Source organism: Aquarana catesbeiana, linkage group LG03, assembly GCF_042186555.1.
Source record: "Aquarana catesbeiana isolate 2022-GZ linkage group LG03, ASM4218655v1, whole genome shotgun sequence".
Classification (NCBI taxonomy): Eukaryota; Metazoa; Chordata; class Amphibia; order Anura; family Ranidae; genus Aquarana; species Aquarana catesbeiana.
Window position 1 is genome coordinate 81,894,429 of NC_133326.1, and position 27,285 is coordinate 81,921,713.

Genomic DNA, 27,285 nt, shown 5'->3' on the forward strand with positions numbered 1-27,285 from the left:
TTCAGATGAATAGGGAGCAGCGCCTCATTTGTGAGCGCCTATTTGGGGAAACAATCCATAAGGGGCTGCAGGGCACGCTAACACAAAACACCCAACTACATGAGGCAGCCCCCCCTCCTCCTCCTCCTCCTCCTCCTCCTCCTCCTCCTGCCACAACTGAAACACCAGAGCCACAGCCTCAAAAGAAGGCTACAGGGAAGGCTGCAGGGCAGCGTGGAGGAAAGGCTGCAGGGAAGAGAAGAAAATGATGACCTGGGTTCAGTCTGGTCTGACAGAAGACGCAGGCTGTTGTAGGACCACAGTCTGGGGACATCTAGATCATCTGCTGGTGCTGTTGATCTCTGGGATTCTTGGACCAGATTGTGCTCCCTCTTATATGGACTCCTCAAGATCCCAATTTTCTGGTACACCGACTTTTTCCAGCGTTGACTTCCTCTTTATTTTATTTTGACCATGAATAAATGGATATTTTTTGAGTTTAGCAAAAGACTTTATGTGTTTTCTTTGAAATCATTGATTTTACACACAATGTTAAATTAACAAGGGACAACAATCTCATTGAGTGTGAAAAAAAACACACCAAAAATACATTACTAATGTTAATAATGTTCAAGTGGTAAGTCTTGAAAATCCAAAAAATTACGTAACCAAAAACGGTGCTTTGGGTTAACTTTATCTAAAAACTAAAAAATAAACACTATAAAAAAAAAAAAAAAAAAATAATGGGTTCTTTGTGTTAACTTTACAAACCTAAAAAAAATAAAAAAAAAAAAAAAAAAAAAATAAAAAGGGGAAAAAGTATTATTAGTATGGAAACATTGTTTTAAAAAGGCATACTATATCATTCATGAGATCAAAGAGAAAAAGAATCCAGAAATCAGTTTGGGAGAACTCTGATTATGAACAGCAAAACACCTTCGTTCTTTAGAGCCTTCGTAAAGAAGAAATAAAATGCGCTGCATTGAACGATCACAGATTTTGCAGCGTGATGAATGTGCTACCTACAATACGAACACTAGTTTTACTAGACCGAGTGCTTCCGTTTAGTTTTTGCTTATGAGCATGCGTCGTTTTTTTGTCCGTCGGACTAGCATACAGACGAGCGGACTTCGGGGTCCGTCGTACTTACGACGTAAAGATTTGAAGCATGCTTCAAATCTAAAGTCCGTCGGATTTGAGGCTAAAAAAGTCCGTTGAAAGTCCGGAGAAGCCCACACACGATCGGATTACCAGCCACCTTTAGTCCGTCAGCGTCCGTTGGACTTTTGTAGACGAAAAGTCCGACCGTGTGTACGCGGCATTAGAAGTCCTTCTGCAGAACCTGATAACCAAGACCGTGGGGGTGGGGCCCTTGTCGCCCTTGTCCTTAACCTGGAGACAAGGCACTTTGCCCAGGACTCCCCTCTACAACCAGGCATCCTGTGCACATTGAGGGCATGTGGCCTGGTATGGTTCAGAAGGGGTGACACATGCTTGCTATCCCACTCATTGCTGGACAACCACACTGCATAGTCAAGCAAGGGTCTGGTATGGATTTTTGGGGGACCTCATGCCAAAACATTTTTCTTTGTGGTCTCTTTAAAAATCCATATAAGTCCAGGAGGGAATTCTCTAAATGGCCCTGCTTATCAAACCCAAGCACATTCACCCATCACCAATTACCACTCATGACATACGTACAGTATGAATTGGTGCTGGATTCATTTAGCATTTGAAATTCATGTCATTCAGTTGTACAGAATGAGCAGTCACCACTGATTGGAACTCCTGGGATCCCAGCCACAAGTATACTTGCCTAAGGGATGCAAAGGAGGGCCAGTTAAGGCATAACCTTGCTTGTTGGGTGTATGTCTGAACACTGGACCTTCAGCCCATTTGGCAGGAGCAGAACATAATGTATAGTAGTGGGTTTTTCTTCCACTACTATAAATGATAGCTTCTTTCTTCTGCTGTCAAGGTTGTTAAGGAAGAAGTCAGCAAGCAGTGACATCACCCGGCCATTTTCATTTACTGGCCAAAGATCCCTGCAACGTCAATGTCTAAATATGGGTTCATAAAGAGTTTGAGTACATCACCTGGGCATCTCTGCTCCTATATTTTTACTTAGCTCTCATCTGCCAGAGCTGTCATTCGTGGGTGAGCAGTCGTCAGGATCGCGTCAGCAGGTTCTTTTCTTTAGGTGGGTTGGTGGGCATCATGTTTGATGTGGATCTGCATCACTGGATGATACCAATTGGTGGTGGATTTGCTGTACTTCATGGGGCTTTTTTGTGTCTTTTGTACTAATTTTTTTTTCTAGGGGATTGAGTAGGGTCACTAAGTACCCCTTACTCATTCATATAGGAGTGGGGATGATTAGCCTAAAAAATGTCCAGAACTGATTTTCAAAACTTAGCTCCAATTACAACTTCTTTGGGGTTCGGATCTGACACCTGAATTTCCATAATGATTGGTGAACCTGCCTCGAAACAAACCCAGGTTCAGCTCATTACTATTCATGAAATCTGCTAATTTCCAAGTCATCTAGCACAGCTATGAACAGTACACATGTACTGTATTTATCTGTATGTTTTCGTTTGTATATTCTCCTTGAAAATCATGCAAGAGATTTTATTGTAAGAGAATATGCCTTCCAAAAATGTTGTTTTAGCAATAAACTGTATTCAAACTTCATGCTGTGGATATTTTTGTATCTTTAATGGTAGAACTATATGCAAAAACTTGTGTTACTGGTTTCCCCTGATAATCATGGATTTAAAATGTAGCCTAGGCTGCCTTGTAATAATTGTAGCTTAATGATAAAAAAATAAATAAAGTAAGTTTGTATTATTTTACCAACAGGATAACTTTCCAGCTTCTAACCCTGAAAGGCTCCAAGACCTAAAATCTACAGTGGACCTGTTAACAAGCATCACCTTTTTCCGAATGAAGGTACAGTCAGTAGCCATTGTCTTTATAAAGCGCATTTTATGTTGTGCGACTTACTAGATTTCTTGAAATGCATATTTTATGAACCCCTGGTAATTGAAATCTACTGTTTCCGGTACTGCCAGATGAATTGTGATTCTAATATATCATACAATTTTTTTTCTCGAAAAAATGTATTGCTTATTTTGTTGATGCTGTTTATTTCTGTCCCAAATACAATATCAGACTGTTTACCCTCAAGTGCACTTGTGCCCAGACTATAGACATTATAGCTGAAGTTTAGTTAAAATTTTGGCTACAACTTCCGTCCTATATCTTACCTGTAATGAAGTGTATCCCACATTCTGACTGTTCCTTAGTGTAGAAATATTCCCTCCATTGATGACAGGTTCTCTTTACAGCTGGGTAATTGCCTCATGTCTAACACTGCAGAACTGATGGCCGCCCACCCTTTTCTTTTCCTTGCCTCCATTCAGAAAAGTCTTTGTGTTTTTCTCACTGAATGCAGCATGTTCTGTGAATGGGGGAGAAGGATTCTGTTGCATTCTATGAAAACAATGCAAGGAGTTTTCTGATTTAAGGAGTAGAAAGAAAGTGGTAGGCGGCTGTCAGGACTTCTTCAATGTACTGTAAGACTAGACCCAAGGTAATTAACTAATACAAAATCAGGATTATTTAGGATGTTTTACCACAGGATGGAACTGTGGGTACACAGATTAATAAGGAAGGTGCCACATCCCCGATAGATAGAGAGTATATGTTTGGGCAATGTCATGGACTTTATAGGCACAGAGTACACAAAGTTGAATAAAACTTTTTAACTTTTATTACAGAAAATTGATTAAAATAATAATGTTAAAAAAAAATCACACAGTACAGAAAATTCCTAGCGGGTATATACTGTAGGTAACACCATCAAAACCACCAAGACCTGTTCCTGGTAAGCGTAAGGCATCCAAGTAGAACAGTAGCCAGTATCCAACCGGGTTTGGTGCGGGAAAGTGTAGTATAGTGCCACTCCATATGTTGCGCACAAAAGCGCTTCCTCAGGTGCTTTATGGAAATATTAGGCTTACGCTGTGGTGGCCCACCCTATACCATTGTATAGGCTAGATAAAACGTCAGATGGGCAGGGAGGAAAATGCGGAGTAAATAGTCTGTTATCCAGTTTATCCAAAAGGGAGAGAGAGGAGGCTTGTTCAAACGGGTATTTTCAACATCAGAAATTCAGCACTGTAAACAGGACCAGGCATTACCGAAAACAGATTGCTATGCTAAAGAGCAATCAGCAAGATGTGGTGTACACTTCATTACTGGTAAGTTATGTACTTGAAGCTGTAGGAAAGAAAAAAAAACAATCACCAAACTTTAACTTTAAAGTATTTACATACTATACATTCTTAACCCTTTCATGACTAAGCCTATTTTTGAAATTTGGTGTTTACAAGTTAAAATCCGTATTTTTTGCTAGAAAATTACTTAGAGTTCCCAAACATTATATATATTTTTTTAGCAGAGAATCTAGAGAATAAAATGGAGATTGTTGCAATAGTTTATATCACACGGTATTTGTGCAGCGGTGTTTTAAACGCAAATTTTTGGAAAAGGGACACTTTCATGAATTTAAAAAATTTCAAACAGTAAAGTTACCCCAATTTTTTTGTATAATGTGAAAGATGATGTTACGCCGAGTAAATAGATACCAAACATGTCACCCTGTATAATTGCACACACTCGTGGAATGGCGACAAACTACGGTACCTATGAATTTCCATAGGCGACACTTTAAATTTTTTTTACGGTTACCAGGTTTGAGTTACAGAGGAGGTCTAGGGCTAGAATTATTGCTCTCACTCTGACGATCACGGCGATAACTCACATGTGTGATTTGAACACCGTTTACATATGCGGGCGCGACTTACGTATGCGTTTTCTTCGCTGCGCGAGCTCGCAGGGACAGGAGCACTTTAAAAAAAAAAAAAATTTATTTATTTTATTTATTTTTATACTTTATAAATTGTGTTTTAAAAGAAAAAAATTTTTTTTTTTACTTTTATTGCTGTCACAAGGAATGTAAACATCCCTTGTGACAGTAATAGGTGGTGACAGGTACTCTTTATGGAGGGATCGGGGGTTTAAAAGACCCCCCGATCCCTCCTTTGCACTTCAAAGTATTCAGATCGCTGAAAACAGTGATTCTGAATACTGTATATTTTTTTAAAACCGGCGCCATTGGCAGCCGAGTAAACGGGAAGTGACGTCATGACCTCGCTTCCGCGTTTACATTGAGAAGGCTGGAACGAAGCCGCCCACAGCTTCGTTCCAGCCCGCCCCCAGCCGCCGAAGGCAGCCGATTGGACACCGGGCCTCCCGATCGCACGGGAGGCCCGGAAGAGTGGCAGGAGGCGGCGGGAGGGGGGGACGTCCCCTCCCGCTCCTCCGGTATAACAGCCGAGCAGCTTTTAGCCGCATCGGTTGTTATACTCGGATAGCCGATCACCCGCTGTAAACAACGGTACCGGGATGATGCCTGCAGCTGTGGGCATCATCCCGGTATAACTCCGGAAAGCTGAGTACGCATATCTGCGTACGGTCGGCGGGAAGCGGTTAAACAGTAAAACAGTTTCAAACAAGCCATCCCTCACCTCTCTAGCTGCTTGTTCTGTAAAGTAATATGTTGTCAGCTCAATGAACATTAACTTTATAAACTGAATATTCACTTTGCTAGGTGAACAGCCTGTGTTTAGTAAGTCAATCCCAGTGTTCAAGTATGATTGCTTTCAAGTCAGGATAAATATAGGTTCCTTTTTCATAAACTACATATTTCAATTTTAAGTTCACGAAAAAATACAAGGAAAAAAGAACATAAATATGACTGAACAAAACATAAAAAAAGCGTCTCGGGGGGGAGATTATCTTACGGGTTCCTATCTTGATGACAGTGGTCACCAAATGTTTTCAGAAAATAACATCAAATGTTTTTAATTGGTAAAGCCTGAAGCATTTATTTCAAGATATTTCTAAATACATATTTGTCAGTTTCCTATTCTGCTAGAGTTTTTCCAGCAAGCTAATTTTATTCATTTCAAAAAACTACTTTGTAAAAGCATAATATCTCTCCAGTGTCTGACAATTCTGAGTTTAATTGCATTTAAAAGATATGTGCCAGCAAGAGTTGTGCACGTCTATGCTAGATGATGTGTTATTTATTGTAATATTTGCATTGATTTTCATATTTTTATATAATAAATGTGTAATTTAAAATCTATAAATTCCAGCTTCTTGGACTTAATAATGTTTTAATTGCATCTATGAAAGTTTTTTGGCAACCTTTTTAAACCTCTTTTTTGGTACTACATTTATATATTTATATGGAATACTTCCTAATAGCAGTATGAACATTGACCTCTTGTAGATACATAGGCATGTGCAGGGGGGTGCCGGGTGTGCCTGGGCACACCCTAATCAACATGTATGGTGCCGATTCCCCCTACTGTCCAGGCTTCTCCCAGTGTTGCCCCCCTCGCCCCGCAGTGCTGCTGGCTTCCCTCCTCTCCTACCACCCCCCCCCCCCGGCTGCTGCAGGGATTGTGTCAGGATGGAGAGCGGGGGAAAGGTCTAGTAAATATGTAATTTACTGGTGCCTTTCTTTTCTAAGTGAATACATTCACTCACTGTGTTCATTCATAACTGAAGCATAGTAAACTGTCTTTGTTATGCTTCAGTTTGTGAATGAACAGGAAGCCACTCAGCACAGAGGACTTCCCATTCATTCTCTGTCCCTGGCAGCTGAGGATGCAGAGAAAAGCATGTGTGTTTGAGCTTTGGGGTACACACCCTAATGCAATAGGCTGCCCACACCTATGTGTAGGTATATATATATATAATGTGAAGTATGTATTTCAAGTGAGTAGTATCACCTGGAGATTTCATTGCACATTACTACCTGCTTTAAAGTATCACTAAAGTGGAATAAGAACACCTATTAGGTTTTTATTGGTGTTTATGCATCTGTTAGGGAGATTCACCCTATCTATTTGTCCTGTTTACCATTACAGGCATACCCCACTTTTAAGTACACAATGTGGTTTATTTACTAAAGCTGGAAAGTGCAAAATCAGGCTCACTTCTGCATAGAAACCAATGAGCTTCTAACCTCGGCTTGTTCAATTACGCTTTGGTAATAAAACCTGGAAGCTCATTGGTTTATATGCAGAAGTGAGCCTTATTTTGCACTTTCCAGCTTTAGTAAATAAACCCCATTGTGTACTTAAAAGTGTGGTATGCCTGTATTGTTACAAGTGAAAGTAAAAGAGAATCCTAAATTGCAGATCGTTCCCAGAAAAGTAATAGAGGGGAAATCTTCCAATGGAGACCGTAGTTCTGATGACCTGGGAGGGTAAGGGAATAAAGGGGCCCAAGTGATTCCCTTAATTTGCAGGGATTTCCTTTCCCTTCCAATTTTGGTCATGGGACAGAAAGTGAAGGTTAATCTCCTTAATTGGACACAGAAGGCAAAAAAAAAAAAAAAATCTGAAAGGGCTTATAACCCTCCCCTACTCTATCAAAAATGAAGAAAAAAAAAGTTTTGTCTATAGTTCTTCTTTAAGAGGCATGTGTATAAAGCAGTGAATGTGGAATTTACTGTAATTTAAAACACATTCAGCAGGAAGATACAGGTGTAGTATAAATACATAAGTGATCCATATAGTGAACTTGGTGTTGAGTTATTTACTTTAAGGTCATCATAAAGGACAAGGGGCCCCCTTTACATCTGGCAGAAAATAAATTTAACCTCCAAATACAAAAAGGCTTTTTCACAGTAAGAGCTATGGAAGTGTGGAATAGACTCCCTCAAGTGTTGGTTCTGGCCAGCCTAATAGATTGTTTAAAAAAAAACCTTTTAAATATAACTGGATACTAATATGTATAAGTAATACCACCTATCCCCCCCCCCCCCTCCACCGCTGGAGTAAATTGTATTTTTATTTGCCTTTCTCTGTATCAACTGTGGATATAGGATTGTGTACACAGGGGTTTTCTATTTGTGTGTATTTTTTTTTCTATTGATTGAACTGGATAGACAACCAGACTAACTATGTAACTATATAGGGAATATATGGTAAATGTCACATTCACTGCTTTATAAATATACCTCTAAATATTTGTAGTGATGTGAAATTGTTTAAAGCCTTTGTTCTTTAGTTCTCATAACATTTTATTAAGCTAATTAATCTGGGTTCAGCTTGTTTTATATTAAGTAAAATCCGATAGGTAGAAGACTTTGGGGGAGATTTACTAAAACTGGAATACTCAGAAATAGGTGCAACTGTGCATGGTAGCCAATCAGATTTTAACCTCAGCTTGTTCAATTAAGCTTTGACAATAAAACCTGGAAGCTGATTGGTTTCTATGCGTAGCACCAGATCTTGTAAGCTCCAGTTTTAGTAACCCCCCCCCATGACTGTTTCAGTTTCTGAATTATCAGTTATTGCATAAGAAGCAAGTATATTTTTAGTATTTAGCATAAAAAACAGACAGGCTGTTTTGAAAAAAAGAAACCATTTGAATATCTCATATTTAATGGTAAAAGAAAAATGATATGATATTAGTTGTGGGAGGGTTAACAAAGTATAACTGAATTGTAACTGTGGCATCCAAAGTAGCTACAATTCCAACTGACAACACACACCACCTGATATTGCCATATAGTCATATGGTCCAATTGTTTAGATGACCTTAGATTACCTCAACAAAAGTTGTTTAAGCTCATTAAGACGTTTTCAAACTGAATCTATAGACTTGGGTCTCCATTATCAAGAGCCGAGCAGATAATTGACAAAGTAGTGGAAGAAATTTCAGCACCATTGCTCCTGATTGAGCATCCTACAAAGATCTTTGCAAGGACACAGTGAACACAGTTCCTTATAAAGAAACAAAGAGTCACAGCTAATAATAAGAAAGCCTCCTTTGCACTTCATAACAAGAGTTGGCAAGTCAACATTGGGAAATCGCTTAACAAGGTTATTGTAAATTATCACAAAGAATGCCATTGTTTTCCAAAAGAAAAAAAAAATTCTCTACTCTCAGGTTTTCTATAGACAACAGCATTAAGCATTAGTGGAACATGTTCTATGGACAGATGAGATTGAAGTTCTTGGAGACATCAAAACACTGGGCATCAACAGAAAAACATCATTCCATCTGTAAAGCTTGATAATGGGAGCATCATTTTGTTTGATTGCTTTGCAGCCTTAGGCCTGGATGGCTTACAGCCTTTGAAATATCTATAAATTCTAAGTTGTGTTCTGAAATTCTACAGCAGAATGTCAGGGAATTTGTATGTCACCTGAAACATGAACATTACATGCCCAGAAACCCATAACAAATCAACAAAAGTGATTCAGACAGAAGAAGACCATATTGTATAAAGGCCAAATTGACGCCCCAAGCTCTGCCTGTATTGAAATGATGCAGTGTAATATGAAACAAGCTGTATGTGCAGGACATCCAAAACACAAATACTTGAACTGAAATATTGGTGCCAAGGTCTAATCAACAGCTACAAAAATGTTGGTTATTGCCAATAACCAGGATCCATTAAAATTATGTGAGCCATTACAAGGCATTATGTGAATAGGCAAGAAACTCAGCACTGCAATTTCTGTGTATGAGAGCCTCTACCCTCATAGCCACAGCATATCGGAAGTATTGTGAGAGCTATACTATTCAGCCTGAATGAAAGTGTAAATATGAAAAAATGTTAATTATCCTTAAAGTGGCATACAGCTCATGAGATATGTGAGATAAGACTCCACTCAAACAACCCAGTGCTTCAGATGTGAATATGGCTGTGTTTGGCCTCAGCCAATGCTGCTCTGGCCATGCCTTTTGACATGTTTCACCCCTGCCTGTGACCACCTCTGTAACCAAGTCCTGCCAGGCGGGGTTGAAACATGTCAGGGGGCATGGCCGGAGCAGCGCTGGCTGAGGCCAAACACAGCCATATCCACATCTGAAGCACTGAGTTGGTTTCAGCAGCGTCTTATCCCACATATGTCTACGCTTCTGAATTAGTGTGTGACACCTGCTCCCTCTTTCTAAATACTGGTAGAAATACCTGTTATTTTCTAGCTGTGAGAGGCATTCCAAGTTTACATGTGATACAGCTCATGAGAGTTAACTTTTTTACACATTGAATTTTGTTAAAAAAAATTTGCCTAGAGTACTTCTTTAACCACTTTCCGACCTTGCTATAGGTGAATGATGGCTGCAGTGCGGCCAGGTAGTTCTGGAAGGGGCGTCTATTGGAGTCCTCCTGTGCTTGCGCTTCTTGTGTGAACAGCTGGGAGTGTCTGTGATGGCTGGGTCCTCAGGACCCAGCGCATCACAGATCGGGATAAAGGGCCAATCCAAGCAGCCCTTTACCACCTGATTGCTCTGTCCAATAATGGAACAATCACTTGTCAACAAACAGGCATCACGTCCGGTTCAGCTATCTCCTCACACCGATCCATACAGCGTGTGAGGAGAAGAGGGAGACAGTGCAGCAGGGTGAGTGGGCTGGATTTGAGTGCCAACAGTGCTCATTCGTACCAAATCAGTGCTCATCAGTGCCACATCTGTGCCAAATCAGTACTCATCTGAGCCTCACCCATGCCAAATCAGTGCTCATCCATGCCAAATCAGTGCTAGTGCTCATCCATGCCTCATCTATGCCAAATCAGTGCTCATCCATGCCTCATCCATGCCAAATCAGTGCTCATTTGTACCAAATCAGTGCTCATTCGTGCCTCATCCATGCCAAATCAGTGCTCATCCGTGCCTCATCCATGCCACATCAGTGCCTATCCATGCCTCATCCATGCCACTTCAGCGCTCATCCGTGCCTCATCTATGCCACATCAGTGCTCATCTGTGCCTCATCCATGCCACATCAGTGCTCATCCATGCCACATCAGTACTCATCTGTGCCACATCAGTGCCTATCCGTGCCTCATACATGCCACATCAGTGCTCATCCATGCCTCATCCATGCCACATCAGTGCTCATCCGTGAAAAATCAGTGCTCGTCCGTGCCTCATCCTTACCACATCAGTGCCTATACATGCCTCATCCATGCCACATCAGTGCTAATCCGTACCTCATCCATGCCAAATCAGTGCTCATCCCTGCCACATCAGTGCTCATCCGTGCCTCATCCATGCCACATCAGTGCTCCCCCAGGCCTCATCCGTGCCACATCTTTGCCTCATCCATGCCATATCAGTGCTCATCCGTGTCTCATCCATGCCACATTAGTGCTCACCATGCCTCATCTATGCTCATCCATACTTCATCTGTGCCACATCAGTGCTCATCCATGCCACATCAGTGCTTATCCGTGGCACATCAGTGCTCATCCATGCCGCATCAGTGCTTATCCATGCCACATCCATGCCACATCCGTGCTTATCTGTGCCACATCAGTGCCATCACAGTGCTCACCCATGCCACATCAGTGCCATCACAGTGCCCATCGGTGCCACATCAGTGACATCACAGTGCTCATCTGTACCGCATTAGTGCGATCACTATGCTCATCTGTGCAACATCAGTGCCATCACAGTGCTCTTCTGTGCCACATTAGTGCTGTCACAGTCCTCATCAGTGCCATCACAGTGCTCATCCATGCCTCATCAGTGCCATCACAGTGCTCTACAGTGCCATCACAGTGCTCATCAGTGCCCTACAATGCTCAGCAGTGCCACTACAGTGCTCATCAGTGCCCTACAATACCATCAGTGTCCTACAGTACCTCACAATAGGTAGTCAGAAATTAGATGTGCATTTTTTGCTCCTAGAACACCTGCTAGAGCTCCCTGCATGTTGGGCCTCTGTATGTGGCCAGGCTGTGTAAAAGTCTCACACATGTCGTATCGACATACTCTGGAGTTGTAGCAGAAAGGTATTTTGGGGTGTAATTTTTGGTATGTAAATGCTATGTGTTAGAAATTTCTTCTAAATTGACAACATTGTGTAAAGAAAAATGTTTTAATTTTCTTTCCACATTTTCCAAAACTTGTGGACAAAAATGACATGTTCGAAAGAGTCATTATGCTTCCTAGATTATGTGTTGGGGTGTTTTCTTTCCAAAATGGGGTCATTTTGTGGGCGGTTCCATTGTCCTGATGCTCCAGAGCCTTCAAAAGTGTAATAGGTAGTCAAGAAATTAGATGTGTAATTTATGTCCCTAGAACACCTGACGGTGCTCCCTGCATGTTGGGCCTCTGTATGTGGCCAGGCTGTGAGTAGCGGAATGTGTTTTGGGGTGTAGTTGCAAGTATGATATGCTATGTGAGAGAAATAACCTGTTACTATGACAATAATGTGAAAAAGAATCCTAATTTTTCAAAGAATAATGGTAAAAAATTACAACTTAAAAAAACTCACCATGCCTTTAACTTAATGTTTCTAAACTCCAGTCCTCAAGGCGCCCCAACAGGTCATGTTTTCAGGATTTCCATTATTTTGCACAGGTGATTTGATCAGTTTCACTGCCTTAGTAATTACCACAGCCATTTCATCTGAGGGCACACAACAAACCAAGTTTAGCGCTGTCCCCACTATACCTATTCCAACAGTGAACAGTCTGTATGTATATTCCTCACTTAAGGTGTTGCAGCTCTCCCAAAAGTCCACTGGGTGGTAGACATGATTCTGAAAATATATAAAGACAAGAGAGAGCGCACGCCAGCCCTAGTGTGTTATCTTTTAATAGATGAAGATAAGTGTATAAAAAACGAGGGTTGCACTTACAAACATCCAGCATTAAATGGCATAAACAGCTCCATAATAGCCTCCTCTCCTGGTCCGTAGAGATCAGTTAGCTCACAGCAACTAGCAGCGTGGTAAAGTATTTCAGTAAGCACAGACCGCCTGCTTCCTTGTAACACACACCGCCCAAAGCACTCGCATGGACCAGCTGGCGCTGCCTGACATCACTCGGGGCCGGGGAGGGGATGCACAGTGATGCAGCTGACTCCTCTCTTAAGCTTCATGCAATTGCTAGGACAACATGTTTCGGAGGCGTGGTCTCCTTCAGGTAACGCCCTCATTTCCTCTAGTGATAATATATGCTCAAACCCCCCGCCCCTCCTATCTATGAACCAATGGCATCATAACAGAACAGGAGCACGGAGTACACAGCAAGAAGCATCTACAAGACGGAGGGGGTTATATAGTAACAGCATCCTAAAATGGTGTTTAGTACAAATAAACATAGAGAATTAGCACTATCTTTAATGTAAATCTAAATAAAAAGAATTCTTGCCATATGTAATTAAAACTTATTTAAAAAGTACTTATGTGAACAGTACTACAAAATATACTATAAAATATACACTATATATTAGTTGATATCATCAACAACAGAAAATCACGCTGCGAGGGCATAATCATACAAATCAAAATACATAAATAAATTATATATAGTACATAATACAACATCATATTGCTAAAGATGCAAGACGTCATCTCGTAAAAGGGGACACATTCAATAATATTGTGTTTAAAATACATATGAAGCAGTGAATTAATTTTACAATACCCAACCACTACTGAGATATTAGTTTCGTGAGAAGTCCACAATTGTTTTTTTCAATTAAATGCAGTTTAACGTTAACTTTCATGTAGGCCGAGTGAGTGTATTAGCCCAACCTTCGAATTGAATAGAAACATGTTGTAGGATGAATCTTATAAATCAAAATAATAAAATGAATCAGCATGTTACTGCTCATACTTCTGTTGTGTGGGTGTAACAATTCATCTATATGCAATGATTTTGCTATGCCACAATGGAAGCATTTCAATGCAAAGCTTTTATGCTGATTTTTTTTTTCCAGGTTCTTGAACTTCAGAGTCCTCCAAGAGCTAGCACTGTGGTGAAGGACTGTGTGCGAGCTTGTTTAGATTCCACCTACAAGTATATTTTTGTAAACTGCTATGAGCTTTACTCACAGCTATTGGACCAGGTAAGATTTGAGAACTAGCCTTTTTAGTCTGGATTGTGCCAACACAGAATGTGACTGCTGGAAAACCACATTGGTTGTAATGTTTGCTTTGTTGTGGATTATATAGCTAGTCATACACATAGAAATGCTATCAGCATTGAACACTTCCATGTCTCACGCTAAAATGATAGCGATTGAAAGATACCAACTCCCCATATTTAAAAAATATGGTACCCCTGGATAAAATATCAGTTCCCACCAACATTTAATGAATCCGTTCTTCTGCCATGGTAGCTAATTTACGTATTAGATACTCGTGTGCTTAGTTATTGGAGTGCCTAATTGCTTAGAAGATAATATATTTGAATTCCTGGATACTTGAATATCCATACAGCTAGAATATAACATGAGCTGGTTTTTGGGTCGGCCCTGTGGACTTCACCTTTTTTCTCCTCTTTCTTCCCTCACTTTTCGTACTTTACCTTTCCTTTAAAACGTATTATTCTATCAAATATAAATATTATTTCCCATTAAACTATAATATATATAAAGGGCTTTACTCAATATTACAGTATGCATTTCTTTTATTGGCATTTAAACCCATACTAAACCCCCAGATTTATTTGAATAATCAAATGTTTGTATAATTATTACATACATATCTTTATATTCACAGTTTATATATTAATCATCTTTCTTATGTTGTTAATATTCTCTACTATATACTGTTATTATTATTATTCTTGTCATTGAACATACAATTATTAAAAACTTTTGGCAAGAAATGCTATCAGCAAATTGACTGAGAGTATATGTGCATTAGAATAACCTGTGCCAATCTGAACATAGTAGCCATAAAAATAGCTTAAAAGGAAACTTTAATGGTTTTGGATCAATAATTTTTATTTATTTAGGTTAATACGTCTATGAACAAACCTCTTTCTACCTTTTTAACCTTGAGAAACCTTTGAATAAAGGCTGAGATTTCAGGAGACACCTGAAATAATTTTCTAATGTACAGCTCACAGTACATTGATGTAATCAGTGAGCTGCAGCTACAATAACTACTATTTGTAGAAATAACAATGAAATGTATACTATCATGCCTCAGTTGTGCTATATGATCCTTAAGTGACATATACAGTAGATGCCAAATGTTGGTCATTTTTTTCTCATGCATATTCAACAGTTTAATATAATTCATTTATTTGCTAAGGATAACATACTTCTGTTACAACTACTTGAATATGAAAGCTGAAGCTCACACAAAAAAATATAAAGCACATAATAGCATACATGACGTAATAAGTGATTATGCCATTAATTTGTAGCTTTTATAGGAATTGCTTTTATAGGAATTGCATAACATGGAATAAGTCCACTGTTTTCAGTTTCTACCTGGTAGGCGCAAGAGCCCTGGGCCCTAATGTATTTACCTTTACAGCACAAACTCTTATATTTGAACAAGTCAAAGATTTCATTTCAATACAAACTGGTAACCAGCTTGCAAAATCTGTTCATGTACCATTAGCACATCATACTAAAGTATTTCATGTAAAGCATTGCAGCATCATTATTAGAGCCAGATAAGACTCCTTTCACACCGAGGGTGTTTTGCAGGTGCTATAGCGTTAAAAATAGCGCCTGCAATCTGCCCTCAAACAGCTGCTCCATTGCAGTGCGCTGGCAGGACGTCAGGAAAAGTCCTGCCAGCAGCTTTTTTGGAGCAGTGAATGAGTGATGTGTTTACTGCTCCTCCACCACTGCTCCCCACTGAAATCAATGGGGCAGCGCTGGGATACCGCTGGCAAAACGCTGGCAAAATGCCGCTACTGCGGAGCATTGGGGGCAGTTTTAACCCTTTCTTGCCCGCTAGCGTGTGGTAAAATGCCCCACTATCAGCCCAAATGCGCCGCAAATCCGATGGTAAAATGCCCCTAAAATAGTGGTGTTTTACCGCCGGCACTATGGGCGGCTCGGTGTGAAAGCCGTCTAAGTGTCGGGAATGAAAATCACAACTAAGCACATTTGCTGTTGCATCTACCTAAACAGATGAAATTATTCACATAAAATGTCAAAGTAGAGACAATCATGTCAGACCTTGCCTTTTCATTGGTTGAAGAGGTGCTTAGTCATTCTTTAAAACATTTCCCCATTGTACTTACCTAGAGTAGTCTTGCTGCCCCCTCCCCACTGGCTCAGCTGCTCCTCTTAACCTGTACAACTTGCTTGATGATGGCTGGGTCAGAACGAGGAGTCCCATCTGGATGATATCAAGGCGCCAAGCAGTACTCGGGTTGATTTATTAAAACTGGAGAGTGCAAAATCTGGTGCAGCTGTCCATGGTAGCCAATCAGCTTCTAACTTCAGCTTGTTCAATTAGGCTTTGACAAAAGACACTTTAAGCTGATTGGCTTCTATGCAGAGCTACACCAGATTTTGCACTCTCCAGTTATAGTAAATCAGCCCCATTATCTCACACAATGGAATGGAAGGAAATTAAAGGCACAGTTGGGAGGATACATATCTGCTGCAAAGGCAAATCATGACAGAACCCCTCAAGACTTCCTCCAGAAACCCAGAGTTTGAAAAAAACCCAGTTGAGAAATTCCATTTTAAAGTGGTTGTAAACCCTGCACTACCACTTTTACCTACAGGTACCATGAATATCTCCTAAACTTGTTTAGGAGATATTTACTGTTTCCGCATTTGCCGACATCATCGGCACTTGCGCACTGAAAAAATGTCTCGCTCGTGCCATTTCTTCAGGAACTGTGCCATGACCAGCGGCTCCCACGCACGGGAGTGACGTCATTGTGGCTCCGGCCAATCACAGTGCCGGAGCCCTCGAACCCGGAAATAACTCCGGCAGTCATGTCGCTGGTCACAGTGGTGTACAGGGACCGCTGCAACAGCTTTGATCTAAAGTAAGTATATCATAATGAGCTAGTATGAGAGCTTACAACCACTTTAAACTAATGTTTTATATATTATTAAGAGCCCAGTGATTCATCAGCAAAGCAGAGCAGAGTGTTTTACAGCTCCGTTTTTTCTGCTTGAAATCTGGAACTTCACCTTTTGATTATTGCTATTATGACTTGTTTGAGTTTGGTAATCAGCAAGCTTCTTTTCAGCATACATAGTTGGTTACATAGTTACATAGTTGGTAAGGTCGAAAAAAAGGCACAAGTCCATCAAGTCCAACCTGTGTGTGTGTGCTTTTATGTTAATATTACATTGTATATCCCTGTATGTTGTGGTCATTTTGGTGCTTATCTATAGTTTCATAGTTGGTAAGGTTGAAAAAAAGACACAAGTCCATCAAGTTCAACCTGTGTGTACAGCTGAAAACAATCATGCTAATAAGGTGAAAAGGAGATTATAGCTCCACCTTCTGGCTCTAATGCATATTTCCCCTACATAAATAAAGAAAACATACTTTTGGAGTGAATCTGTGCTATGCACAAGCAAGCAAATCAACAGGTTTGATTTAAAGTGGTTGTAAAGGCAGAAGTTTTCTTTTTCTTTTTTTCTTTTTTTTTTTTTACCATACTGCATAAAATGCAGTAAGGTAAAAAAAATCTTCTGCATGCAGCTTCCCCTGCACCCCCCCCCCAATACATATCTGAGCCAGTAATGTGCATGGGAGCTGAGGCTCTCTCATTTCTCATTGGCTCAGATACAGCAGATACAGCTCCCGCTGCTGTCAATCAAAACCAGTGACGAGGAAGTGGGGGGCGGGGCCCGCACTGTGTGTTTTTTCGACACACAGAGTAGGGTGCAGGAGCTATTATGCAGGAATGCCCCCATAGCAGGCAGTTTGTTATGGGGGCACTAGGCGGGAGGGGATAATCAGGGCTGCTCTATGCAAAACCATTGCACAGAACAAGTAAGTATGTTTGTTAATTTAGTTGAAAAAAAAAAAACAGGCTTTACTATCACTTTAAGGCTCCCTTTCCTAGCACCATATTATTAACTTCCTTTTACTCTCCCACCTTTTTGTTTAGCCCCAGGAAGCAAGGAAAAACAGTTCTGTGTTAGCTCAAATTAGATTACTAGTCAGGGCTTACTCAATGCTGAATGACTCTTCACCCCCATGCGATAGTCCTGGGCCAATTACCATGCACCATACACATCATGGAGCTGCAGCTGCAATTAAAGTTTTCAATAAGACCCCTTTCACTCTGCGAGTGCCGGCCGTTAGCGCTAAAGTGATGCTCGCTTTAGTGCTGTTTTGCGCCACTTTCAGCCACTAGCGGGGCACTTTTAATCCCAAAAAAGGGGTTTTCAGGCACTTTGAAAGTGCTGCCCATTCATTCCAATGTGCAGGGGTTTTTGGGAGCACTAAATACAGTGAAAAGTCACCATGGAATGAATTGGAGGTGGTTTTCAGACGCTTAGCAGAGGCTATTTCCAGCCTCAAAATCGCCTGAAAACCGCCCCAGTGTGAAAGGGGTTTTAGTATTACTTAGCCCCCTGCTAACAAAACAGACAGAAAGTTGCTCATTTAATTCAATGGAGATTCCCATAGAGCCTAGAATAGTGAAAGGAGATGGAAACAAAAGCACATACCTCTGGGATAAGATACTGTTGTGGGTACAACTCAAATCCTTAGGGGTAGATACCTAAAGATACATGCTAATACTTTTTTCACTTTTACTTTAGAGGCCATTTGCAAACAGCAAAACAATGTTGGACTATATGTTAGGCTGAAGCAAAAAACAAAAAGACTTACACTGTATAAACAGAACAAGACAAACAAAACTAATGCCGTGTACACACGACCGTTTTTTCCGTCGGAATGAACTCTGACGTTTTTTTTCGACAGAGTTCCACTGAAACGGACTTGCCTACACATGATCACACCAAAGTCTGATCATTTAGAATGCGATGACGTACGATGGGACTAGAAAAAGGAAGTTCAATAGCCAGTAGCCAATAGCCGCCCTTACGCCATTTTTGGTCCGTCGGAATAGCATACAGACAAATGGTTTTCCCGATAGGAATTGATTCCGTCTGAAAGATTTAAAACATGTCCTATTTCTAGGTCCGTCAGAATTTTCTAAAGAAAAAATCCGATGAAGCCCACACACGATTGGAATGTCCGATGGAATGATTCCGTCGTACCTTTTTTGCTGGAAAGTCCGGTCGTGTGTACGCGGCATAAGGCTAGCTTCACACCTATTTGTTGCAGTTTTATGGCACCTTACTGAAATGTATGTGTTACAGTGCGTTGCAGTTCCATTCATTTTGAAAGGTACCCCAATGTACATTTCAAAGGCACCTTAACGTACTGTGTCCTGCAGTGAAGTCGAGGTCACAAGAGGAATCAGTGAGAGTTGCAAGGGAATAAGAAGATCAACACAATGTTGGTTTCCCAGCATACTTCGGCAGAGGATCTCAGAACTGTGTTTTGATGGCAAAGCAGAAAGCTATGATAACAAGTACAGCAACCCTTTGAAACCATTCAGGTTTGCTTGCTGTAGTTAGCTAAGAAAATATGATTTGTGCATGATTGCCCCCCCCCCCCCATTCTGCATGATTCTTATCCTATCCAAATAACTGTTGTTTCTTTAAATAGTTTCAGTAATATGTTAGAAGGCTGGCCGGAGGCTAACCTGAATTTGTAGGAGGAGTCTGAGGGCTATATATCCCTCCTCTATCAGATCCTTTGCTCATTTCTCGGTTCCCACCCACCCGTTCCCCCATACTTTCATTATTTAATTTACATTTTATACTTATTCATTCAGGGTATGCCCTCAGGTCTTGGTAGTTAGGGTTATCGCATTTCCAAGTGAAGACTCTGACTACAAACACAGTTGCTTGTATACAAAGTTTACTATGTAAGACACCTACAGCACTTTTTTGACACCACATAGTATGAGAGACTTGATATATAATGAAGAATCCTCCTCGATGGTCTGTCACAAGTTTTTTAGACACTTTGCTGGGACAGAAAGCCACCAGCAATTTTGCATTAGCAATATATGGAGAGTTCTCAGTCCATAGTGCCAATACATCAAATCATACATGTAAATGGAATGGCTTCTTAGCTAAATTAAATCAGAGCATCTTCCATTTATAATGACTAGTGTGCGAGGCAAGCTATACTATATGAACAATTGAATTCCAGAAATCATTCTCTTCCTTATTTCCACAACTCTAAAGGAACAATGGTAAAATAAACGGTACCTATGAGAAAGCATTGCTTGTTGCTAGGGAACTAATAAATGAATTGGAGCATGTCAACACCGCTTAGTTCTCCAGACATAATATTGATATAAAACCACAGATTGTGAAGTTCATTAAAATATGTTAATTGAACAAATTGTCAGTGTCAGAGAATAAAGGTGGTATATGTTGCCTGTTGAAATGACTTACGTGTAAAATGCATGACTATAGACAATGAAATGAGGTCATGAGGATTATGGGTAATGCCTTAGCTTTGAATTAATGTCCAGCGACATTGTGCTCCTTCCCAGGTCGATTCATTGACACTTTTTCAAGTACTTCCCCATGCTTGCTGTAGCTGGTGACTTAGTGATCATCGGTGCATAGTGAGGTCTATACATGTATTATGCATGATGAGCTACAGTACATTACATTATGCACTCTCATCAGTCTTTGTATTGAGCAATCCTTACTGACTACATTTTCACTAACAGATCTTGTTATTTTTATTTTCTTGTGCACATACCAGATCCTGTGTATTCTGAATGTTCCCCTTTATATTTTTGTGAAGTATAACCCTCTCAGTGTTACACAGTGGTAGGAAATTGAAGGCTTGATTTTTACAGCACATATTCAGTCGGTAGGAGTCAAAGCCGTTTTTTAAGCATTTCTCTTTGCAGAACTAAAAATTAACGCTATCTGACATTTTAATCCTCTGATTTCTTTTTCCAATAGGATCTGCGTAAATAAAATATTTAAATGATATAGGCAGGTTTCAAAACAAGTTTCATTTTGATTTCTACTTTATGTTATGGTATGTTTGATCAAGGCTAGGTTTCCTCTATTGCGACCTGAAAGTCGCCCATTTTTTTGCTGCGATTTTGATGCGACTGGAAACAATGCCTGTGTATTCTTAAGGCCTATGGATCTCAAGTCGCATTAAAGTGGGACCAAAGTAGTGCAGGAACTACTTTGAAGTCGCTGCGACTTGAAGTCACACAGATATGAACGGTACTCATTGGAAATCATGGGGAACAACTTCTCATGCGACTTTGCAGTCCCAAGTCACATGATAAGTCACACTGGTACTTTGTATTGTGCATGCAGTGAGTGCAAGTCTAGTAGAGTTTAGTTGAGATTACACACACACAATCACCTAAGGCTTGGTTTACATCTATGCATGTGGCTGCGGGAATCACAGCAATTCCTGCACCCTTAACCATATGCAGTGAAAATGCGCTGCTGTGTGAAAACACTCGGGGCTGCCATTCATTTTGAATGGCACCCCCATGCATGTAAAAATGAAGTGTGTTTGTGGGTCCAGAAACTGCAGGGAAATCACATGGTCAAAATGACCATGCGTTTTCCCTGCGGGCCACGTATGATAAAGGTGCATGCACCCTTGTTCTGCGGGAAAACGCAGGCACGGCAGCTCGTTGAATGGGCTGCCGTGCCCACGCAAACGTGGGTCGCAAATACACAGAGATGTGAACCTAGGGTAAATTAACTCAAAGGAGGGACACTTCCTCACCTTCAAGAACAGAAGGCATCCTTTAGATTTTCATTCTTAAAAACAGTCAACAAGTGTAGAGCTAATGTTCATGTTTCTTATTAGATAGTCTAATAAGCATTATAAATACACAGAAGCATTGGATTGCTGTGTATTTATTGTCTATTTGTAATAGAAGCATTTTAGACAAACAAAACAAAGTTATAAAATAGTTTATATGTTTTAAAAAATGAAGACATTTTCGGTTCTGTGTATGTTTCATTACAGGTATGCAATTGCATTTTGGTCGAAGGTGATAACAATTCAAAATGGTAAACTTAATTAGAGGTGAAAATGCAAGATATTACAAACTTTAGAATGGATCAAATCTGGGCATGCATCTATAATCTTCTTATAGAAAAATTACCATTAAATTTAATTACCATTAAACCATAATTAAAATTTAGGAAATGGGAAGCAAAGTCACAATGGGCAAATGTGTCTAGTGTATACAGCAGCATTTTTGCCCTAATGCCGCGTACACACGATCGGACATTCCGACAACAAAATCCATGTTTTTTTTCCAATGGATGTTGGCTCATACTCGTCTTGCATACAGACGGTCACACAAATCTTGTCGGAAATTCCGATCGCCAAGAACACGGTGACGTACAACACGTATGACGAGCCGAGAAAAAATTACGTTAAATAGCCAGTGCGGCTCTTCTGCTTGATTCCGAGAATGCGTGGAAATTTGTGCGTCGGAATTGTGTACACACGATCGGAATTTGCGACAACAGATTTTGTTGTCGGAAAGTCAGAGATCCAGATCTTAAATTTTGTTTGTCGGAAATTCCGACGGAAAATGTCCAATGGAGCCTACACACGGTCAGAATTTCCGACAACAAGCTCCCATCGAACATTTCCCATCGGAAAATCCGACCGTGTGTATGCAGCATAAGTGTGGTGGGAAGATTGTGGGGTTGATTTTCTAACACTGAAGAGTGCAAAATCTGGTACAGCTCTGAAAAGAAACCAATCAGTTTAGGTTTTTTTTTTTTTTTTTTTGTCAAAGCGTAATTGAACACGCTGGAGTTAGAAGCTGATGCACCATGTACAGCCCCACCAGGTTTGGCACGCTCCGGTTTAATTAAATCAACATCAATGTGTCACTCTTAGTTATTTCAACATACTATTGGGCTATGACAATGTTCCTGCATAGGGATCAAGTAGGCTACACGTACAGTCATCAGTTTGCATATTATAGCTTGCTGTATGATTGTGTTTGCTCTTATTGCAAAAAAATGTAGATATTTTTAAAATGTTGTGCCCCTCTTTGACTTTCTGAACTGCTTGTAGGTGTGTATGGATTGATGTTCTTTTTATGTGTTATTTTGACCAGGTCATCATTCTTTCAACTAGCTACAAAGCAAAATCACTACAAAATATGTAAATATCTGTTTCATCCAATATCAAATAGCTCTCTGAAAAAATAAATAAACCCACATTCAAATGAGCTTTACTGGAAAAGTGCCTCCGTAAGCACGTAATATTTTGGATATTTTGTTATTCCTTGAAATAACCCCTCAAATGTCATTGCTTTCATCTGGTTACGATTCATTAATCCAGGAACATGTTAATTAAAACAATAAAATCCTCTGAACCTATTCCTAAGAGCTGCCTATAAAACTGGACCTAGAGCACAATGAATTATGATGAGGCATGTAATGGCATGTGTAACAGTGGGTTAATCAAAGTCAGTGTATAACAGCGGACCCTTTCTCTAATACCTGAAATATAAATTAGAAAATTAAATTGGTCCTGCATATAGCATCCCTGGGGTTACTGATAATTAGTTTTGAATAAGACATTGAAAATCTGATTTTAGATATTTACACCAGGTTGAAGCACACTCATATATTCCTGAGTATAATGTAATGCATGAATACCTTTAAATGCTATGTTGATGTGTTAAAAGGATGGTTCAGAAAGAAAACAAAATAAACCGTTGAAAATGCATACTTTACAATGCTGCTGGATATACTTAGCCTTTTAAGTAGCTGAGGGCTGTAAATACCACACGGTAAAAGTGTAAGCTATGTATTCTTCTAGCCTTATAGGTAGGCTCCAATCAGTAGTAACAAATTACTACACATTATACCTGCTCAATCTGGCATGCTTAGTGTGCCAGACCCCCCCCCCCCCCCCCGCTGCTTAAAACCACCTTGGTTCTGGTAATCTTGTTTTATGAGAAAGCAAATGGTTGAGCCATGCGTACAAGCCTGGGTGTTCTGACTGTAGGCTCATAGGGGTTGATTTCCTAAAGGCAAATAAACTGTGCACTTTGTAAAATGCAGTTACATGCTGCAAGAACAGCTGCTCCAGAGCTTAGTAAATTAAGTAAAGCTACACTTTTCAAAGAATACCCAATCACATGGAAGGAAAAAAAAAAAAAAAACAACCTTTTTTCTTGTATATGATTGGATGATGGAAGTCAGCAGAGCTTCCCCTCATTTACTAAGCTCTGGAGCAACTGCAAAGTGCACAGTCTATTTGCCTTTAGTAAATAACCCCTTAGTGTCTCTCACAGAAAGAGAGGAGTTGTACAGTATGACACCAAGCTGCGTTCTTGGAATTTAGCTATACTAGGCTACATACAACTTGCTGTCATTAGCATACTTGCAGTGTTTACTGTATTTGAAATTTCACTTGTTGCCTGCAGCTGATCTTTAAACTTTTTTTTTTTTACCTCATTGACACTTGACTTACCTTTGATGGTTGAAAACCCATTTGAGCCTCACAGCTACAAAAACATAGTTGATTTAATGACTTTTAGCAAATTGTAACTCCTTTTGTGGGTACACCGAAAAAAATAAACTACACTGTATAAGTACTGTATATCTCCAGTAATAATGGATTCATGAAAGACTGTTTATTCTGAACTAGATGCAGGGTATAAATTACTACTCTTCATCAATGCGGGAACATTTTAATTAGGGTTTATTGAATTACGGCTTCTTTTGCTGTTTCGCTGGGCAGGGAAAGCCAATATAAACAGATTGCAATAGGAGATTCTGCTATGCTCTTAAATAATGGAGAGTAAATAAACTGCGGGCAATTCAAACCTCCTTTTTCATCTTAATTGTAATACTCTACATGTGTTAAGGCAACATTTTTTTATTGTATGACTTTATGGGTAGATTTTTTTTTTGTTTTTAGAAATGTTACAGCCATACTCATAGGCTGCAGTCATAATTTGCAGAGCAATTGCAGGTAATAGGGAATACAATACTTCACAACAAAAGACCAGCCACATACCAATGAGCTTAGCATTTCAATACAGCTTTATTGTTCCGGAAAACATGCACAAACTTGTAACAAACTTCTTGGAAGCATTTCACCCTGGAGTGGACCTAATCATAGAGATTGATTTCTATGATTAGGCCTGTTATAGGGTTAAATATTTTAGGGCAGGGAGGTCTAAGGCAGGCCATAGATGATTTGATTTTTTCTCCTGCAGCCACAAGTTGCAGGTAAGAACTTCACTTGATTCTCCTATTAACACAGTGTTGATGGGGAAATCCCTTTTGCAGAGCTATTGTATTCTTCCAGGGGGGGGGGGGCTTGCCTGCTGGGAGAACGCAGTGATTATTGCTAGGTGCTATAGCCGCCAGCAATAATTGCCAGCCGGGATTCAAACAATCAATGGCCAGCTTAACTCTGTCTGTAGAAGATCTAACTGTAGAAGACTGGGTAGACTAAGGATAGGCTTTTTTAGACAAAAGTTTACCTCAAGCCTGCTAGACTCCATAGACTAAATCCAACAATTATATGTCAATGTCAAGGTATCAAACAAGTACAGAGACTTATGCCGCATACACACAACCGGACTTTCCGGCAGAAAAGGTCAGATGGAATCATTTCATTGGATATTCCGATTGTGTGTGGGCTTCATCTGACTTTTTCTTTCGAAAATTCTGAAGGACCTAGAAATAGGACATGTTTAAAAACTTTCAGACGGAATCAATTCCTATCGGAAAAAAACGTTCATCTGTATGCTATTCCGACTGACCAAAAATGACGCAAGGGCAGCTACTGGCTATTTAACTTCCTTTTTCTAGTCCCGTTGTATGTGTTGTACGTCATCGCATTCTAAACGATCGGACTTGGGTGTGATCTTGTGTACGCAAGTCCGTTTCAGTGGAACTCCGTCGGAACAGAGTTTATTCTGACGGAAAAACCGGTCGTGTGTACGCTGCATTATAAGCAATGCAGGCTTGTCCAGAATTTTATAGGAACAGGTTACAAGGTTAGTACATTCGAACAATTCTCTCTATCAATGGCCTTTCTCCCCTCTCCAAAAGAATCTGTTACATATATTAGGCAAGGATGGAAACACAATATTTAAATGGTGATGACCAGAGCCTCTTACTAAACCCAAATGTATCTAATCCATTAATCAAGAACTCTTACTGTATACATTTATTGAGTAGTTTCTATTTGATGAAATATGAGAAATGATGCTCCCTCTGGTTTATAGATCTTGAAACCTACAGCATGAATTAAAATATTTACTGTAGAGATGCACCGAAATTTCGCTGAAAATGGTGTTATCGGCAGAATGGCACCGAAAACACACCGTGCTTTTGCCGCTATTTTCGACCGATTTTACCATAATTTACTGTACATATGGTGTGTTTTTCATAGGTCATGTGACTCAAAAACCGCATCAAAAACTTAACACGGGTGCGTTAATGATGCGTTCTTGCCCCATTTTCAATGCATTTGAATTGGAAGGTTTTTGTGCGTATTTTTTAACTGACCAAAAATGCACCAAGCTGTATTTTTAACACCATAATGGAAGCCCAACGGACCAGTGTGCATACATACATAGAATTTAAAGGGATACATTTTTCTTGAGCTTTTCTTGCGCTAAAAGGTGCCAATAATGGCCTGCTATAAATTCATATTCATTTAAATTGGTGATAGTAATTAAAAAGTCAAATATAATACAATTATATATAAAAGTATAAATATTTTTTAAAAACTATCATTTTCGGTTTCAGGTTCGGTTTTCGGCCAAGTGCATCCTGCATTTTTGGTTTCAGCACCAAAATTTCCATTCAGTACACCTCTAGTTTACTTCATATTGATCGAATGCACCTAAGAATTAAAATTGGGTTTGTTTGGGATACGCTGTGTGGTGTGAGAAGGGGATTAGACCACCTGGATGGATATTTTAGGGTTACCCCAATTGTTCCCCCAAGACAAATAACTTGACTTGTTTTTGTACAGTATCATTGTGCTGTAAAAAAAAGACACCAATAGCATTTTGTTTAAATGCTTTTGACTCATAATGTTAAAACTCACCACGCTAAGTCTGGTTTTCAAAACCACTGGTTCTACATGGAAAAACACCAAATAATAGAATATCATATAAAACAAAATCCATTGTCTACTAACAACTTATAATAAATACGATGTCCAAACATGTAGCTCCTAAATTGTAGTCCTTAGAGGCTGGAGAATGTAATGCACAGAAACCAATCAATCGGTAATAGGATAAATTATTAACCTTAAAACTGATTTTGGGTTGCACTGAATTTCTAACAATTTTTGTACTTTTACATTATGCTGTGTAAAGTGAACCTCAAGCCAAAGCATTTAATTCTAGTTTTGGATAGAGTGGTAAAGAGTTAGAAAGT

The 27,285-nt window shown here is 39.8% G+C and overlaps 1 protein-coding gene across 1 annotated transcript in view; it reads left to right on the plus strand.

Moving 5' to 3' along the window:
* Positions 1-27,285, plus strand: part of UNC13C (unc-13 homolog C) — an 884,756-nt gene that overhangs the window by 457,721 nt on the left and 399,750 nt on the right. The window contains exons 17-18 of the mRNA XM_073618754.1: positions 2,842-2,931; positions 13,813-13,941. Coding sequence (XP_073474855.1) covers positions 2,842-2,931; positions 13,813-13,941 — 219 coding nt within the window. The remainder of the gene's footprint in view (positions 1-2,841; positions 2,932-13,812; positions 13,942-27,285) is intronic.